The 18,231-nt window shown below is 47.9% G+C and overlaps 1 protein-coding gene across 2 annotated transcripts in view; it reads right to left on the minus strand.

Annotated features, from left to right (window-relative positions):
• Window positions 1-1,746: 1,746 nt before the first annotated feature.
• Window positions 1,747-18,231, minus strand: part of kcnn3 (potassium intermediate/small conductance calcium-activated channel, subfamily N, member 3) — a 36,632-nt gene continuing 20,147 nt past the window's right edge. For both annotated transcript variants that reach the window (XM_029130103.3, XM_029130101.3), the window contains exons 5-10: window positions 17,817-17,938; window positions 16,528-16,669; window positions 12,022-12,132; window positions 6,221-6,348; window positions 5,165-5,234; window positions 1,747-4,480 (exon numbers count right to left, since the gene is read on the minus strand). In XM_029130103.3, the coding sequence (XP_028985936.1) occupies window positions 4,046-4,480; window positions 5,165-5,234; window positions 6,221-6,348; window positions 12,022-12,132; window positions 16,528-16,669; window positions 17,817-17,938 (1,008 nt within the window). In that variant the 3' untranslated portion in view covers window positions 1,747-4,045. The remainder of the gene's footprint in view (window positions 4,481-5,164; window positions 5,235-6,220; window positions 6,349-12,021; window positions 12,133-16,527; window positions 16,670-17,816; window positions 17,939-18,231) is intronic.

Genomic DNA, 18,231 nt, shown 5'->3' on the forward strand with positions numbered 1-18,231 from the left:
CACTGAGCACATGCACAAAGACGCCGTCCAACACAGGACTAGGCACTTTTGCTTTGCTGACAAATACTTGGGAGTGCTGCACAAATAGCACAGCCTGAAAAACCCTGTGCCCTGTGACGGACTGACGGCTTGTCCAGGGTGCACCCTGCTCCTTGTCCAGTAATAGCTGGCACTGGCTCCAGCACACCGCGACCCCTATAAGACAAGCGCTTCCCATGACAGACAGACGGATGACAAACGAACAGTGAAGCAGGTCACGACAATCCCAACAGGAGAAAAAAGTAAAAATGATTATGGTTAAACTGTGTTGGACGCAGAACTACAGGTACCTTCCTCTGCTTTCAGTAGGCAGTTGTAGTGTTGGCATTAATGTGACTTTGTTTATTACACTGCATCCTGTTTACGTGTATTAATATATAATGTTTGTCTTCTTTGGTTTTCATCAAAATTGTATTTAGCTGAATATGGAAAGAATGTTTTTAAAATGTTATCATGCTTTCCTTTCCTCAAGCAATCCCACCTGGTTAGTTTGACTGTACTGTAGCTGTCGCTGGGTTCCTCTCATCCCGAACACAGGTGGAGAGAGAGAGAGACGTCAGGCAGGAGCGTGACAGTGGCGTCGAAATGATACGACGCGATCACCAAACGATAGACGGCTACAAACAGATGATGAGAGCCCCCGGGAACGAAGCGCCTGCCGGTAAATAGCAGATAACAAGCTCATCACACCTGGGTACGTGCTGCGGCCTGCGTAGAACGCCGCCTCGGGCCGCCTGCCTTTCGCACCTCTGTTAAACCGGGGGTTCTCGCCGTGGGGTGAACGCTCCACGCGCCGGGTTTATATGACACCTGTTTTATTGAAAAATCAAAATCAATCTCCAGGATTAGGAGGAAACTGCGTGCGTGCTGTGCCTTCACGCTCTAATGAATTTACTTACATTCACCTGAAATGAACAGTGTGGTAACAGGAACAGGAACAGCTCTGATTCTCTATCACCTGAACATGAGGCAGGTACAGCACAGTATGTAACACACTTACATGACATGAGCAAACTAACTATTATGTATGACAGGCGTTAATAATGACGATGATAAATGTACTATAGGCTTTGGAGTGATACTCCTACTACCTACAAGAGACCCACATGATTCCAAAGCAGCAGCTTTAACTGAACTTCTGTAAAAGATTTTTTTCTCGAAACTGTTCCTTTTTTAAACCAAGATAAACCCCAATTTCCATTGCGTGCAAGCCTCACCCTTCATAAATGTTTTTAAATAGACGTTTTTCATCCTGGCTCAGAATTAACAAACCCATCAGTAAACTCCAACAGCAAACTAAAACACAACTAGGTGACTAAATGATTTTTAAAAGCCAAAACCAACTCACTAAAATCTTAGACAATGCCGTTGACTGTGGGACTTTCTCCAAACATCGCGAGAGAACGCATCGCGCGAAAAAGTACCCCCACCTTAAAAAAAAAGAAATAAATGACAGCGTAATTTAAAAACTTATGAATCCAACACATCGCAACCTAAAGACGAGCAAGAGATAAGTTTCGTAATTGTATATAGTTCATATAGATGGGTACGAGTCAATTAAATCACTATAACTCAATTTACATTAGGGACGAAAAATGAAGACGAATGCAGGAATGCAGGAAATGCAGAGAATCCGACGCACGTATGAAAATAAACAGACATGAAAAAAAATACATTAACCACAACGCAAAAAATATGAAGCTGTGATGTTATAGATATATACTTTATTAATTCTCTCTGATAAAATAAAATTACAAAATAATTTCAACCTCAAACGGCACTTTCCTTGTTCATAATTATTTAACGTATTGATAATACATATATTATAATTGTCATGACGAATGAGAATAATACTATAGTTTAGTAATATTAGATATCAGCTATAACTGCGTTTAATCATAATGGTAGAAAAGACTAAGCGATACAAAGCTAGATTTCGTTAACAGCATACTGTACAATAGTCCAAGCGTGTGTAGTTCAGTATTCCGGCCACGGCGTGTCGCTATAAGACAGTTTTCACTATTGTTTCCCAAACGAGGATAGGCTTGTCTCGTTTCACACCATTATAATTCCTCTCAGATATACCTCAGTCTCTCTTTCTGTTTTATTTATTTCACGAACAGCTGTTCCTTCATGGCCATTTATCCTTTGTAAGTTTTATTTGTGTTCCCTTGTGTTCATCTGCACTCCAGCCTGGTGTGTGAGTAGTCTGCGTACACCCATGCAGTCCATGCCCAGAGTTTCACAGTTATTCCCTCAGAAATATTGTCAGGATATCTGCAACGCCTCCTGCTATCTTTTGTCCCCAGTGACAGCAGTGTTCCCTGCCTCTTGTTGAAGTCCATTTAAGAGAGAGCACTTTGGTTTTCGAGGTGTGTGTATATCTGCGTGTGCGCGCGTGTGGGCGTCTGCTGCTGTGTCTGCGTGGCAGTTTAAGTGATTGAGCGAGCCCGAGTGTTTGAGTGTGTTGCTTTACACGGAATACATTCATGATAACAGTTGTTGTTTTGGGGCTGCGAGCTCAGAAGCATGGCAGTAGGTGCAGCCATTCATAAGGAGGCACACGAGCCACATGGACTCACGGCAACGCGGTTGGAATTTTAGTCGTCACTTCAATTACTGATGTAAAACCTAGACAAGTAAGAGAACGTGAAAGCTAAACAACAGACCCTCTTACGTCCACTGACTCGGGTCATGTCTAAGCAGAAGGAACATCTGAGCATCTATTATTGATGGATAGTTTTGATTGTTATTTTGGTATGCCTCAGGATAGACAGGCTCCAGAAAATGTTTTAGTAATGAAGGTTTGCTAAATGCGGAACATCAAGTTTGTGCAAAGCTCTGTGTTGTTGCTTCAGAAACGGTTTCAAAGCCGTCTTCAGAATGAATCGAGCAGATTGATGCGTCACCTTAAACGTGTATTATTGACCCGCTCTTCTACAAGCCCCTTCCAGTATTAATGCACCTGAAAACAGCTGGCGCGCGTTTTTCCCCAGGTTTTTCATTAGCACCGGGGGCCCACGTTGAATGAAATCAAACCCGTTTCAGTGAAGCAGATGTGAAATAGCGGCTGAGGGGCCACGGCGGTTCATTGTACGTCTGAACTACTGCATCAGCTCACGCCCACGAGCCGCCGAATGAGACTGGACGAGCGGTGCTTTACGGTGCGTCTACATTGTTTGGCAGCGGCCGGTGAAGACTCACGTTGCACTGAGTGCTTGGCAGTATAGGCTTCTTTTGTGGGCTAGTGCATTTATTTGTTTGTTGGTAGGAGTGTGTGTCGTGAACGACGGTGTCATTATGTTTGTGCTGCGTTACCTTGTATTGCATGGATGATGAGTCAGTATCGTGTGTGTGTGTGTGTTTGTGTGTGTGCGTGTGCGGTCTTTGCATGCCACTAGTCTTTTTTTTTATTGTGGTCTTATTGATTGAACCTTCTATTAAAGGGATGCTTGTTAACACACAATTAGCATTCAGATATAAAATACATCATAAGGATAAAAAGTCATGGTCATTAATTCCTGATGAAGGGAGAGAGAGATTGGGAATAAAAGGCCTTTTTAGTAATTGGAGTAGATTCCATTTAGGAGTTCGGAGTTCATAATTATTCCTCATTATCTCTCCTCCTCTCTCGTTGCCCCTTCTTATCCTCTCTACCTCAATTTCTCAACCTCTTGACATCCTTCCTCTGCCTCACACCTTTTAGAGTCTCCATTTTATCTCCATTTGTCTTCTCCTTCCCTTGTCAAGGAAAGCGCCCCCAAGTCCCATCATTCATTCTAACGCTCCATCTTCTTCTCAATATTTCTTCGCCAAACTTTTTTTTTTTCTTCTTCGTCCTGTCATCATCGCTCCCTCGTGATGCGTTAGTTTCGGAGGACCACCTCATCTCGCCCTCCTCCCACCTCGTTCGTCTGCTATTAGTCTGAGGAGACAGGACTAGCGCGGGCCCCTCTCTCCAATTATCCGTCCACGTTTGTCCCCTTCGCGTCGCTCACAGTTGCCCTCAGCAGCTAGAGGTGCAGGTGTTCGGGCTGGGGCTCGCCTCCAGAACCGCCTCTGGACTCAGCGGCGGGGGCGACAGCGGAGACTCCAAGGCTAAAGTAGGGACCTGGGCCGGGGTTGGTGCTGCGGCCGTGACCTGGACCGGAGAAACCGAAGCCGAAGCGGTGGTGAGAGACGGCGCCGGGGACAGAGGCACCACGGCGCCCCCTGATCCGCCCCTGCTGCTGCTGCTGCTACTGTCCCTCGCGTCCCTCTCCCGGAGCAGGTGGACCAGGGCGGCGTGCTGCGCGCTGAGCGTGGCCGAGAGGTGGGCCGGGAGGGCGCTGAACCCGGCCGTGAGCTGCTCCACCCGCTGCTCCAGGGACAGCATCTGGCGCTCCAGGTCCTCGCTGCGGTCGTTGAGCTCCGACATGAGCTCGTACATGACGCTCTGCATCTGCGGGAGGAGAGGAGAGGACTCAAACAGGGGTGCCTCAATAAAGCTAGTTTAAAACGATGACAAACAGACGAAATGGGCTGCAGAGGAGCACGGCACTAATGAAGATGGGGAAAAAAACGAAGCTGGAAGGACGGAGAAGCTGGAGGGAAGTCTCTATGTGGGCGTTATAACGCTGTGAGGAACGCGAGGAGAGAGAGAGAGAATCAAAGGGGACTTGCACGCCCCGGCCTCCGTAACCATGGTAAACACACAAGTGGCCAATTGAGCTGGAGTCATTGAGATGGCATCATTGCAAAATATTTGGTGCTGAAGGAATTGCTACTTGGAGAGAGAGAAACACACACACTCCAAGCTAGTCTCCTTGTTAGTGAACACACACATGCACACGCATGCACGCACACACACACGCACACACACACACACACACGCACTCGCATTCGCACTCAAACACCCACACTGTAACAGAAAAACATGAGCCCTCCCCTCCCTCCTCTCATTTCCTCCTCGCTCTCTCTCACTCAGTCATTCCTGTTTTAACACTTGTTCCCGTTGCTAGGCGACGCAATGCCACAGAAATGGGCAGGTCAGCATGAAAAGAGAGGAATGCTGTGGTATATATTTAGGGGGGAACCACCGTGCCGCGTGGACCGGCACGTGTCTGCAGACTTGTGTGCGTCTCACCTTTGAGAGGTCCACTAGTGTGTTGGCCTGATCGCTGAGCTTCCTCTGCTCCATTTTCACACTGCGTAATCTGCAAACACACACACACACACACACACACACACACACACACACACACACACACACACACACACACACACACACACACACACACACACACACACACACACACACACACAGATACACATGAAACCCAGTAAACACACAGTGCAGAGAGCTAATCCCTCGGGGCCCAGACAACAGCGCTGTGAAGCGGTCACCTTGCCCAGTTCAGCCCCTTGTACCTGCAGAGAGCGGCTGCATTTGAATGTACAAACACAGCTGCACGCAGGGGCTGCAGAGGGCTGGCATGTGCAAATAACACCTACTGTACGTCTAATGCAAAGTGAACAGCCAATTTGAAGAAACCTTGTTAGAAAGAAGAACCTGTCTAAAGGTTTAAAGCTTTTAAATGCTCACAGCCCATTCAGACATGGTTCACATTGAGCCTCTCATTTACAGCCCACAAGCTCCAGGATCCGTCTTTCTGACACAACCTATAGAGTTTCCGTTGAGTTTAGCCTTTGAAGGCAAATGTCAGTGTTCTCATTATTAAACAGTCACTAGATGGAGGATTAGCACACGGCAGCGCTTGCGGCCACGCGTGCAACTAAACAGTGGTGCGTTTAGGTTCCTCCGTGTGTGTCGGTATCAGCAGCTCTCCTCAGTGCAGATGATATGATGATCAGAGAGTCTCTAAAATTACACATTGCACTGATCATCTAGCCCCATAACTGTATTTGCCTGGAATGAACCTGCCCTTTAGTAGATAATGATTCATTTTGTGTGTCTCTCTGTTGGTGTGTGTGTGCGTGCATGTGTGTGTGTATGTGTAGGGACTTATGCACTTTATCAGACTATCAGTGTTGATTCAACCTGTGGGTGGATAGAAAGCACAGCTGATTTCAAACGCTTTTACAGCTCAGTGCTGTTGTATCCACGCTGTTACGTGCACGAGTGTGCGTGTGTGTGTGTGTGCATGTGTGTGTGTGTGCGTGTGTGTGTGTGTGGTCTCACTGATGTATGGCCTGGAGGAATTTCCGCTGGTGCTTGCGGACTCTGGAGTGGTCGATCTTCTTCATCAGCTTTGTGTGTTTGTAGATGAGCCAGGTCTCCCTCAGCACGTTAGCCGCCGCGTTCTTTATCTAAACACACACACACACACACTGTTAGCAACAGGTATCCCCTGGCAACCGAAGAAGGCAACAGGTTTGCCCGGCCCCGTTCTCTGTTTTTCTCTTGTCTACATGCAAAGAGAAAAATCAAAAACCAAACCGTCCCTCTCCTCTTAGAAGCTGCCCTCATTCTCTCCGTCTCACTACACACCAGCTTTTGTGCCAGTGCTTTCCAAGCGCACACAAACAGCTCCGAGGACCAACTGGAGTCTCCCTCTCTCACACACACACACACACACACACACACACACACACACACACACACACACACACACACACACACACACACACACACACACACACACACACACACACACACACACACACACACACACACACCGTTTTAAACTAACTCAAATAGGCCACAGGACGCTGGCTGCTTATGAGCAGTTCATTAAAACCACACATCTCCCAGTTCATTATGACGACAGCTGAAAGTCACACATCTACAGCACAAGCTGCTTCTCTAGTCGTCAAAGGCCAGTGAATCGCCGACACACTTCCTGAGAGGCCTGATAGTCATCAGCATTAAAGGCAGGACGGTATTTTTCTCCATTTTACAGGTCAGACATGCACTTTAGATGCATTTAGATCGGACCACGTGAATGTGGGGTTGCCGTGATGGGATAAAGATCAGACTCAAAATGTCAGTGTAGGCTTGAGGTCGATTTCTGGGAGAGGGATCGCTGCTGTATATGGTGTACTGTATGTCGCTATAGGTTTCCATGTAATTTCAACAAAGGGGTCTGACGCCCAGGGAAAAAAAAAAAGAAAAGCGCGGGTGGATACGGAGAAAGGAGAAGGAAGAGAGAATCTGTAAGGACATGAATTGAATGAGAGACTTCAAAGAGATGCGGAGCATTGAACAAAGAACAATTATACCCCCGTCTGAGCGGCACAAAAGACCCCGGCAGCTTGGCTAATCAGCACCCATCCACTGCAGTCAAGGGCTGCTCACACACACACACACACACACACACACACACACACACACACACACACACACACACACACACACACACACACACACACACACACACACACGCATGCAGACATGCAGAACACAGCATTGGCTGCAGATGAGGAGAGGAGGAGGAGCTGGGCTGTGCAGATGTGACAGGCAGGAAGTCCAGCCACCAAGATGGCTTCATGCTATAGATGCTGCGGGGTCCGTCCACAAGCAGTCAGGCTGTCTGTTGCCAAAACGCCGCTTTTCCACTTTTATTCACGCTTCTGGAGAGCTCTTTAATTCTCCTCGCCTCTACGAGCCCATCACTGAACGAATACGTCAAATCCTGTTTATCGGCTGATTAATCACCGGCGGCTGAGTAACATGTGATGAACGATGGCAGCTTGTGTCTGTCACTCGCAGCTCACCGCGCCGGCTCTCATTCCAACGGCCGGCGTCTTCTCCGGCCGAGCAGAAGAGGAGCCTCGGCCTCCTCTGGGCCATTTAATTAGACGGCGATGAAGTTCCAGCCTGCGTTTAAATCCCGGGAAGCGCTCTACATGCAGGCAACAGATTATCAGACACACACCTCCCTGCTCGTAGGACTCTGTGTGCAAATCAAGGGGGGATGTGGGAACTCCACTAGCAGACCAGGAACAGCTCTCCATGAAAAACCAAATGACAGCAGCAGCAGCAGCAGCAGCTCTGCCTGGACCATATGGCTGGTACTTGGGCGGCCATGTTGGTGCCATATGGCTGGTTTGGGTCAAAGAGCTGCTCTGGCCGCTCCCCTACACGGCACCTTATGGCAGGTGCAGCACATGTGAAACATGTTTAGGCGAGGGCTTCCCACATCGCAGCATGTAGCGTATTAATCAGTACAAATAGAGACATTTAAATGCCCCATATTACAATTATTCATTACAAGAATCAAGTAAAATATGACTAAAATATATTAAAAAAAGAAGAGAGAAAGAAAGAACTGAGCTGTGACATTTAAAAAAGACAGAGTGAATCCTACGGCTTCCAACCCATGACCCCGTAACGACCCCAGTGTGCAATTAGCAATTAGAGGCTGTGATGTTAGCGGTAGCCGCGACACATAAACAAACGGGCCAACGACCCTGGAAGCAGCCGCCCATCGCGTCCGTGCGCCGGGCTGAGGCGCATTCACTCTGACCCGCAGACGCCCGCATCGCACGCGTTCTGAACCAGGTCGCGCTGGACGGCGCAGAAACAGAGGCCGATGTGTGAGTGCGTTCACTGACAGTAGGAACGCGCCGCCGTCGCACTACGGCACCACTATTTATCATTCATCTGACGCGTGTGAATGAAACAGGCGCCAGGAGGAGTTTGGCGGCTGTGGGGAGGAGGAAGCAGCGCAGCGGAGATCGTCGGGAGTCAAACTGCTCCCGGTCGGTTGGAGGTGTGAACTGGAAGGAGCGCCTCCTCCAGCTCCAGAGTGCAGCGCCAACACTCTGAACTGAACCCGACGGGCCCACGTGGAGGCAGGACGCACATTCAGAGGCAGATTTATAGAAACGCCAGGTTTGAAGTTCACAGGAAGATTGTAAAAGCCTGAAATAAAAGCAGTGACCTCAGAAGGAGCCCGCGAGGAGAACTCGCAGAGTCGGCGGCCGAGTCCTGCAGCGAGTGCATTTTAATTGACACGTCCCCGTCAAAAGGAAGGAGACGCCGCTCCGTTCCACTGACTTAGCGTGCCCTGATTTTTGCAGCGTCAAGAGGGCTTCATGAAGGTCGAGGGCGGCGTTCTGACCACGCGGACTTTCAGCAGCGCTCTGAATTAACTAGTACTTGAGCGCTGGAGCCTCAGAAAACTCCTGCAGCCGGTACCTTAAACTCTCTGCACACAACAAGCACTTAAAGCTCTCACACGCGGTTAACTTCAGGTAGACGTTGGCTGGTCTGTAATGAATGTCCACTGTAATCCAAGCAGGAGGCCTTGTGCGATGCGTCCACTCCCAGTGTCACCAGTATCACCTGTACTAAACATGAGCTGGAGTACAGACGCAGAAGGCTCCCTGCAGTTCTGTAGAGGACGAATAGAGGAGACGCTGTCGGAAGCCCGACATCTTCTGAAGTTAGAAGACATCAAACAGGGTCCACGGCTGATTGACATTTAATTGACATTCTTGTTAATCCTTCAAAGGGAAGGAAACACCATCTCAGTGAAGTAGAAAGCCCCAGTGTGTGTGTGTGTGTGTGTGTGTGTGTGTGTGTGTGTGTGTGTGTGTGTGTGTGTGTGTGTCTGTGCGCGTGTGCGCACATAGGATGATGGCAGGATGCTGAGTTGCATTATTCATTACAAGCCTGCAGTGATTGGGGTCTCTCCTTATGATGGTATGTCAGAGAATGTGTTAATTAGTGACTACTGTATACACAGCCTTCAGTCGCTGGTGGCTCAGCAGGTGTCCGATGATCACACATGCAGCCGCCATGATAACCTTAGCTTATATGTCTCTGGCTCTGGGATCTACAGTGATCTGCTGAGAACAAAGGAAGCCCGGGGCTCCGCTGCAGGTGTGTGACCCTGAACCTGATCCTATGCACAAAAGCCCATCATCGAGCTCTGCTCCTTCTGCTTCCTGGTCCCCCTCCTCCAGCTTGGCGCTTCACAACCCTCTCAGTAAGAGAGGGCAGGAGACAATTACCACTGCGTAAGTCCCAGACTCATTGATGTGAATGTCACCGAGCGGTGCATCGCCTTAAGAGAAGCCGCTACATGCGGAGGATCAAACGCACCTTCAACTATTTTCTCCAATCGAGCTCTAACCTCAGTTGATCCGCATCACCTCAGATTTAAATACAATGACACAAAGTTGCAAAACGATGACAGTCTGAAAATGACAGACAATCATGTTGGATGTGAACAGCAGCTCTTTGTCCGTCACTCACTTCATTCCCTGCTGCTGTTATGACACTGGGATCGTGAAAGGCATTTCAATAAGGGTCCAGTGAGTTTGACAGCTGGCATTCCAGGAGCAAACATCTGGATTAATAACCGACTCATGTCAAAATGCCTGGATATGTATTTTGTGTGAGAAAAGAGAGGGGCTGTAAATAAATAAATAAAGGAAAAGCCCATTTACGTTGTGCAGGATCAGCCATTATTTCCTCCCCCACATTCTGTTGCTGTCTCCTGTCAGATGTTATAGGTGCTATAGTGTTTTCAACCATGTATTTACTCTCTGTGTAACATTATGACTTCTTTTTTAGCACTGGAGTAAGTTCACCTTCACTTTTTGCAGTGCACGAAGTCTGGAGTCTGGTCACACCTGTGTCAGCGCGTTGTTGCTGCTCCCCACTGGTTTGACTGGTTTGACGAGCATCCTCTGGGTCGTCAGACTACCTGATGCTGTGGTCCACTCTAAGTGACCACCGGCCTCTGGGTCAGCGCCGGCTGGCGCCGTTCCGGTGCGGTTACTTTAAGAACACCCACAATGGCTCCAAACTACTTATATTTCTTTCGCTGTGCTCTACAAACAGCAGTGCTCTAAATGCTCCTTCTCCCTGTTATCTGATGCATGGTTCACCACAAAATCTCACTGCGGAGCGCTGCAGGGAGTTTCCCGAACAGCATGGCTTCGTTCTGAGACGGTCATTAAACAGCAAATTTGGAAACTTTCTGTGTCTTTATTAAGTTCATATTACATTTTGGAAAAATTATTGAAGACATTATTTAAGTTTCTTTTTACGTGTTAATTTTATTTTCAGTATGTTATATTTATGGCTTATTTAAGGTTATTATAGTTTATGCACTTTTCAAAAGCTATAAATAAAATATTATACGAGCACATCCTGTGTAATTATGTGAATAGTATTTTCCGTTGAACCCTTTAATACGGGACAAACACACATCTGCACATGTGGTTAAACATGTTATAAAACCAGATTCTGGCTGATCAGATTTGAAGATCGGGTCTGGTTCCAATAGAGACAAATTATTTCTGACTGAAACTATTGATCAGTGCAACCCATTGAGTCGCCCAGATACCCTGCTGCCATAATGTACCCTACATATTTGATATGGGAGCTATTTTTACAGCTCGGGTCTTTCAACTGTATGAAAAATTGAAAAGGAACAGGGGAGGGGGGGGGGGGGGGGGGGGGGGGGCGGAAAGACGAAGAAGAAGAGGGACGGGAGAGAAGGTGACGGATACGGGCCGAAAGGAATTTACTGTAAGAGAGACAAATGTCAGAGGAGACTGGAGGTGGTCAGGTGGAAAGAAGGGCATCGAGAGGAAAAAGATCGGAGATGGGGGAGAAGAAGAATGGAGGAAGTGAGAGAGAGGTGACCTTTTATTGCCTTCACTCACTCAAATAACACAGTGCTCTGTCACAACAATACAGCTTGATAGTGTAAAGTGGTGGTTGGGAAGGAGGGGCAGCAAAAGGACAAGTCATTCAGTCATTTAGTCTTTTCTCCCAAACAAAGCCTGAAATACAGAGATAATTCCCCCAAAGGACGAGAACACATAAAAACTGTACTTTTAGAAATTACACTCCTGCTAGAGACACAATGGCGCAGGCAAATTATAGTTCAGCTTTATTTCTGCAACAGCGTGACGATCTCATTCACGCGTCAGACAACACACACACACACACACACACACACACACACACACACACACACACACACACACACACACACACACAAAAAAAACCCTACGCACCCTCTTGGTGAGTTGCGTGTCCATCATGAAGTTGTGCACGTGCTTCTCGGCCTTGGTCAGCTCCAGCTTCCTGGCTACCACGGCAACCACCAGAGCCGTGCAGCCCGCGCCCTGCGATGGGAGGAGGAGGAGGAGGAGGAGGAGGAGAGCACAGAGCACTGAGTCAGTCGCTACAGAGGAGGAATCGCTAAAGCGGTGGCTCGCGGCCAGAGAATTGGAGCAGATGAATGAAGGCAGCGAGGACAAATGTGAGGAGCGGAGCAGCGGCGACAGAAGGAGAAGTGAATGGGAGAGGGGAGAGGATTAGGAGGCAAAGCTCGGATCCAGATCCACATTTCCTCATGTTCAGAGGGAAGCCAAGTCTATTTTCACTTCCAATCCATCTGGTGTGAGATCCCTTCTATATTGTCCCTATATGTAGCTGGAAAAATATGCCCTTTATAGATAACAAAAAAAAAAACACACACATCCACGATTGACACCACCTAATTTCCTTTAATTAAATGCTGTCACTCTGAATTACATGGTGTCAGATTTCCTCCTTTCACCTGACGCTCGGGGCCTGCAGGAAGTGTGGAAGTGTAAAACGCGGAGCGGCTTGACTGTGGCCCGGCCCGACCCACACGGGACACGCGGCGAATTCACGTGGGAGAGAGTGACAGCGGTCTCTCAGGCAGAAAGACATGCTTGAGAAGAGAAGAGGAGCAGGAACACGGGGAGGAAGGCAGACTTAATTAACTTTCAGATTAGACGGTGTTTTCAGCGGGGCTGCTGAGCGCTCACAGGTGCCTGTGAAGGGGCAGGCGCCGCGAGGAAGGAGGCAGCGAAGGGAGGGAGGGGGAGATAGAGAGGAGAGGAGCTGTGGAGTAAATAGAAATGAGGAAGGAAGGAAACACGGGGGGGGGGGAGACGGGGACCGCGGAGAAGAAGGCAATGTTAATGAGGTCACATATCTCCTGATAAGCAGTGAATTAAGATTAAGAGTGTTTAATGAAAATGTATGAGTGCTCCTCCCTTCAGCTCACGCACGGCGAGCGACGGGAAGCGGAGAAACGCAGCCAGTGAGAGAGCGACGCGGCGAACGGTCCCGAGCGATAAGGCAGCTCTGCCCGAAATAACTGCGCCCTGGTCCAGTCCAGTAAGAACACACAGCAGCGTCAGGGCCCGCATCCATGCGCGCATCCACTCCGCCTGTGTTCGCTCCCACAACCATGAATAAAATATGATTAAAGCCGGTGGACATCTCTCGGGGAGCATTCATACATGTCTGAGCTTCAGGACGGAGAGAGCCGTCCATGATTGGCAACGGCAGAGTGTGCACAAGTGTGTGTGTGTTTGTGTGTGTGTGCGCGTGTGCGTGTGTGTGTGTGTGTGTGGGCGTTCGAAATTGTGCTCCATGGTCAGAAACAGTGGGATGCTGATTGGTTTGTCAAGACAAACTTGTGCGTATGTGCTAGCGTGTGTGTGTGTGTGTGTGTGTGTGAGTATGTGCATGTGTGTGTGTGTGCGCATGCCTGCATCCATTTCCAGCAGGGTTCCCTGTCCAATCTCCACGGAGTGACACAGTCGATGATGGCTGTGCTGCTGTGATTTGTTTCGTACGCCTGGGTGTTTCCCTCACTTCCCCCACCATAGCATCTACTGGAGCTACCCGTGAGGGGGGGGGGTTCACCCGTCTGTGCTCCACAGATGAGATCCCTTTCTTTTCATACACCACTACTGAATGAAGACACACTTTTTCTTCACACAAGTCACAATTATAGCCTTTATGTGTTGCAGACACTCAAACCTGCTCACAACCACATCAAAATGCTCTTAGCGCCTCCTGACGAGCATGAATGAAAGCACAATCTAACGTTCATTAGACAACACACACACACGCACGCACACACGCACGCACGCACGCACGCTCGCACGCACGCACGCACGCACGCACGCAGGCACGCACACACGCACACACACCTGGCAGCCTTGGGGCAGTGGTATATTCCAACACTGTTGATCTCCATGTGTTGTCATAGTAACACGGGTGAGGATTTCTCCTATAGAAAGTCATTACGATAATTCTCAAGCTCTCAGGAAGAAATCACATCTCGTTCTCTGCCCTCGGTGTGTCCCCTCTGCTCCCCCTCTCTCCCCCTTCCTCCCACCACCTGCTGAGCCTGGTCTCCATCACGCACGGCGGCCGTACCTTTCTCTTTCTACCTGCATCCTCACTTCTTCCCTGATGATCAACCAAAATAAACCACTCGGAGCCCTGAGTGTAGCGGTAGTGTATTTGTGTGTGAGAGACGGGAGAGGAGAGTGTGTGTGGGAGTCGTACTGAGTGTATGTTGAGCTCAGTGTCAGTGTTGTGTGGAGGATGCAGTCGGCAGCAGTGGGCTCAGGACAACGTGTATCCACCTCGTGTTTTGTGTCTTTGTGCGTGTTAACATTGCATTAACAGTTGTAAAACACAGTTCAGATGATTCAGCCAGCAGAAATGAGCTGTGCGTGTGTGTGTGTGTGTGTGTGTGTGTGTGTGTGTGTGTGTGTGTGTGTGTGTAGTTAACACAGGCCACACTTGAAGAGACGGTAAAAAGAAGCATGTTGGAGCTTCATGACAGCAGCTTCATTCACTGCATCACTGCTGTTTGTCGCTCCTTGACTTCAGACACAAAAAAACACTAAAAATACTGGTAGTTCATATTCACAAGCCTAGATCCCACAGTAATGTGACATTACAGGCTTTGATACATCACTGTAAACGTCGTATGGATCATTTCTTTTCTCACGTCAAGTCTTATTTACAGTGTCTTTGCAGCACAGACACAGCACAGCTCACTGGGCCTTCGACTGCAGCAACATAATTGAGCGGCCAAAATATAAAGCAAGAAAAATCTCCATGCCAATATTTGTGATTGACCATCGATCATCGGCCCGACTCCAGCTGGTTTGTTTAATGTTCGGTGTTAAACCGACTCTATTTACAGGCGGTGTTCACTGAAGCTGGTGAAATTAAGCACCTTGGTTTTAACTAAGGCACTGACCAAAACCAAGCTACTGTTATAAATAAATGAAAAATTAAATGTTGTAATAACCGAGATAAAGGAAGGTATTCATTTATTGGATGTAATTGCTATTATCGTTGTAAACCTTTTGTGTCAACACACAACCTGAACCCGGAGTTGAGCTAAAACACTATTTGCCACTGAATGTTTCAGTAATCGTTATGCACGTGGCATTTCTTAAGCTAAAAAACACATCAATTATTAATAAGACTGTAATCAGTCATTTCCTAAAAGCAGCTGTAATTAGTGGGTTTATCTGTGATACTGGCTTCATTTCTGTGAGAAGACGCTTATTGGCAATAAAAAAAAAACAACCCAAAAACGTGGCAATCTTGACACTAATAAAAATGACATTTCAAACCAAACAGGGTTGAAAGTGTGATAATGGTGGTAAGTCGGTGTAATATTATTAACTATGATTGAAACTCTGCCTTCCATTTTTCTTTCCTGACCCTATAAACATAAAACGCCATTATGTGCACATTACGTATATCATTTTATAAAGGCCAATTCAAATGCAACCACAGAACACTGTTAACATAAAGCATCAATGAGTAGCATCTGCACAGAATCTACAGTCAGTCCACCAACCAGACACATTTCCAAAGGCTTGTAATTATAGTTAGAACAAATGGAAGATAACAAGAGGAAAATGACAAGGAGCAGACATAAATAAGTCAAAAACAGAAGCAGCAAAGCAAAGAAAGGACTACTTTGAGGAAGAAAACACCTGTGAAGCGAGGCGAACAGAGGAGCAGTCGGCAGCTTAACCGCTGATACTAACAGATGGACGGAAGATAGAAATAAACACATGGCCTCAGGGAAGGAGACATGGACAGAGGGGAAAACATGGAGAGATGGAGAGAGAGAGAGAGAGAGAGAGAGAGAGAGAGAGAGAGAGAGAGAGAGAGAGAGAGCTAGATGGAAAGACAGACAGACGGACAGAGATAAATAGAGTGGGAGGACATGGCTCTGGAAGGTGGGACCTTCATTATGCAATGAGGACGCATGTGATGCAGCCCCTCGCATGATGTCCTGACGGTGACCTCAATGGGCGTCTAACCTGAACCTGACTCTGTACAAGACATCTACTCAACAGGTTCAGACCAGGGCTAGTCCACACACACACACACACACACACACACACACACACACACACACATACACACACACACACACACGCACACACACGCACACACACACACACACACACACACACACACACACACTCACACACACACACACACACACCCACACACACACACAGTGGCACAAATGCAGGTAATTCAGGGAGGACTGCTCAAATCACACAAATGGCAGAGTTTCTCTTGCGAGTGACAGCATGCTGTCTAATCTGCTGACCTTTGAACGGCGAGGACACTGCCAAGGGGAGGGAGAGCGGGCGAACGAGAGAGAGAGACAGAGAGACAGAGCGAGTGAGAGGAAATGTACTCACCATGATTCCTGTGAGCAGACAGACTCCTTTGCCACAGTATGTGTGAGGAACCATATCTCCGTAGCCGATGGACAGGAACGTGATGGAGATAAGCCACATGGCTCCCAGGAAGTTACTGGTCACGTCCTGGGCGTCATGATACCTGAAGACAGACCGCATCCACACTCAGAGGGTCAACATGGACGTGTTAAAGCAGCACAACTGGTCCCACACGCGACACAGAACAAAACACATCACTGCATCTCCGGCCTCCATCATTCCTGCTGTTACCATAGCAACCCAGCACGGCACAGATCTAAAACAAAGTTGTTTTCACCAAAACTATTCAACACAAAAATGTAAGTTTTAGCCTTGAATGTTGGCGACAGCTCTGAACTTCTCCTGCCTGAAGCAAGAGACTGGCCGTTTGCTTAAATTTGTACCCAGCTCCATGCAGTTTAATTACATTTTATTTTCTTTGGTTAATTTGGTTTGCAGAGATGAAAGGAAACGCCAATTAAAGTTGGATGTGGACCACACAATGGCTTCCCAGCAGCTGGGCAATGATGCATTTAATCAAGCTTATTAGCCAACTGACATTTCCCCATATTTCCTTGATTTAACTGAAAAAGACAATGAGCAGTGACGACTGCGTTTTTTCTACTTTCCACTCATGGGATGTTTCATCAGTAAATTTACAGCGCACATTAAATCTGAGCCCCGGTCCTGAAACGTAAGAGAACGATTTAATTTACAGTTTATAGCTTCATGAATAACAGACAAACACATATTGTTGTTTACTTACTAAGGCACATGCCTTGTTTAAAATGCACCCTGGTCCCTCACAGCTGCACGTTCTAGCTTCAACGTATACTGTATAGTAACAGTATATTTACAGACACACATGTCCTAATATGCATCAGTGCATCATGTAGTTGTTAACAAACAAATAAATATTTATGTCTATCCCACTCCTACAACCTCATTATGGTGTCCCCCAAATATAATAAGGTGTCTGATTGAACATTATATATATAAACGTGTGTTTTTTTAGAGTTTAGTTGAACTGAGAGACTAAATCAACAAACGAAGTAGCAACTCCAGTGCCTGGATCTAATTAAATGTACAACTGGTGAGAAAGCCTCATAAACTGACGTCTAAAGATGGATTATGCCGCACACATGTCTCAGATTATATTTCCTGCCAATTGCAATGTTCATTTCCTCGTCTAATCACAGTCCAACGCTCAGTCCCGTGCGCACACGCGAGCCGGGCCGGGCCGGGCCGGGCCGAGCGCCTCCGGTACTGACCTCTCGCACACTCGCACGGTCCAGGCGGCGATGATCCACAGGGAGATGCTGAAGACCAGCAGCACCGTCCCGGGACAGATGGTCATGAGGGTCTTCATGACGAAGCGGGTGTTAAAATGCACCTGGAAACAAACACAGGGACTCAGGGGCGAGCGAGCGGGTGAGCGAGCCAGCGGCGGAACCGCTCCGCGGGCCGCGTGGCAGGTTTCTGCAGCGCCTTCGAGAAACAGGCCCGTTTGAGTGTAGTTTTGTCAGTCAGCGCCGTCGGCTCGTTTGTCAGCAGGCGGAGCATGGACCTGCGCCTGATGGATGCCCGGGAGCGGGCGCGCGGCCCTGGAAGGGTTAAGCGGCTGATGAATGACTTGTCATGTTAGAGCTGCATTTCAATGGCGGCTTCACCTCGTCTCTCCATCAC

This window comes from Betta splendens, chromosome 16, assembly GCF_900634795.4.
Source record: "Betta splendens chromosome 16, fBetSpl5.4, whole genome shotgun sequence".
NCBI lineage: Eukaryota > Metazoa > Chordata > Actinopteri > Anabantiformes > Osphronemidae > Betta > Betta splendens.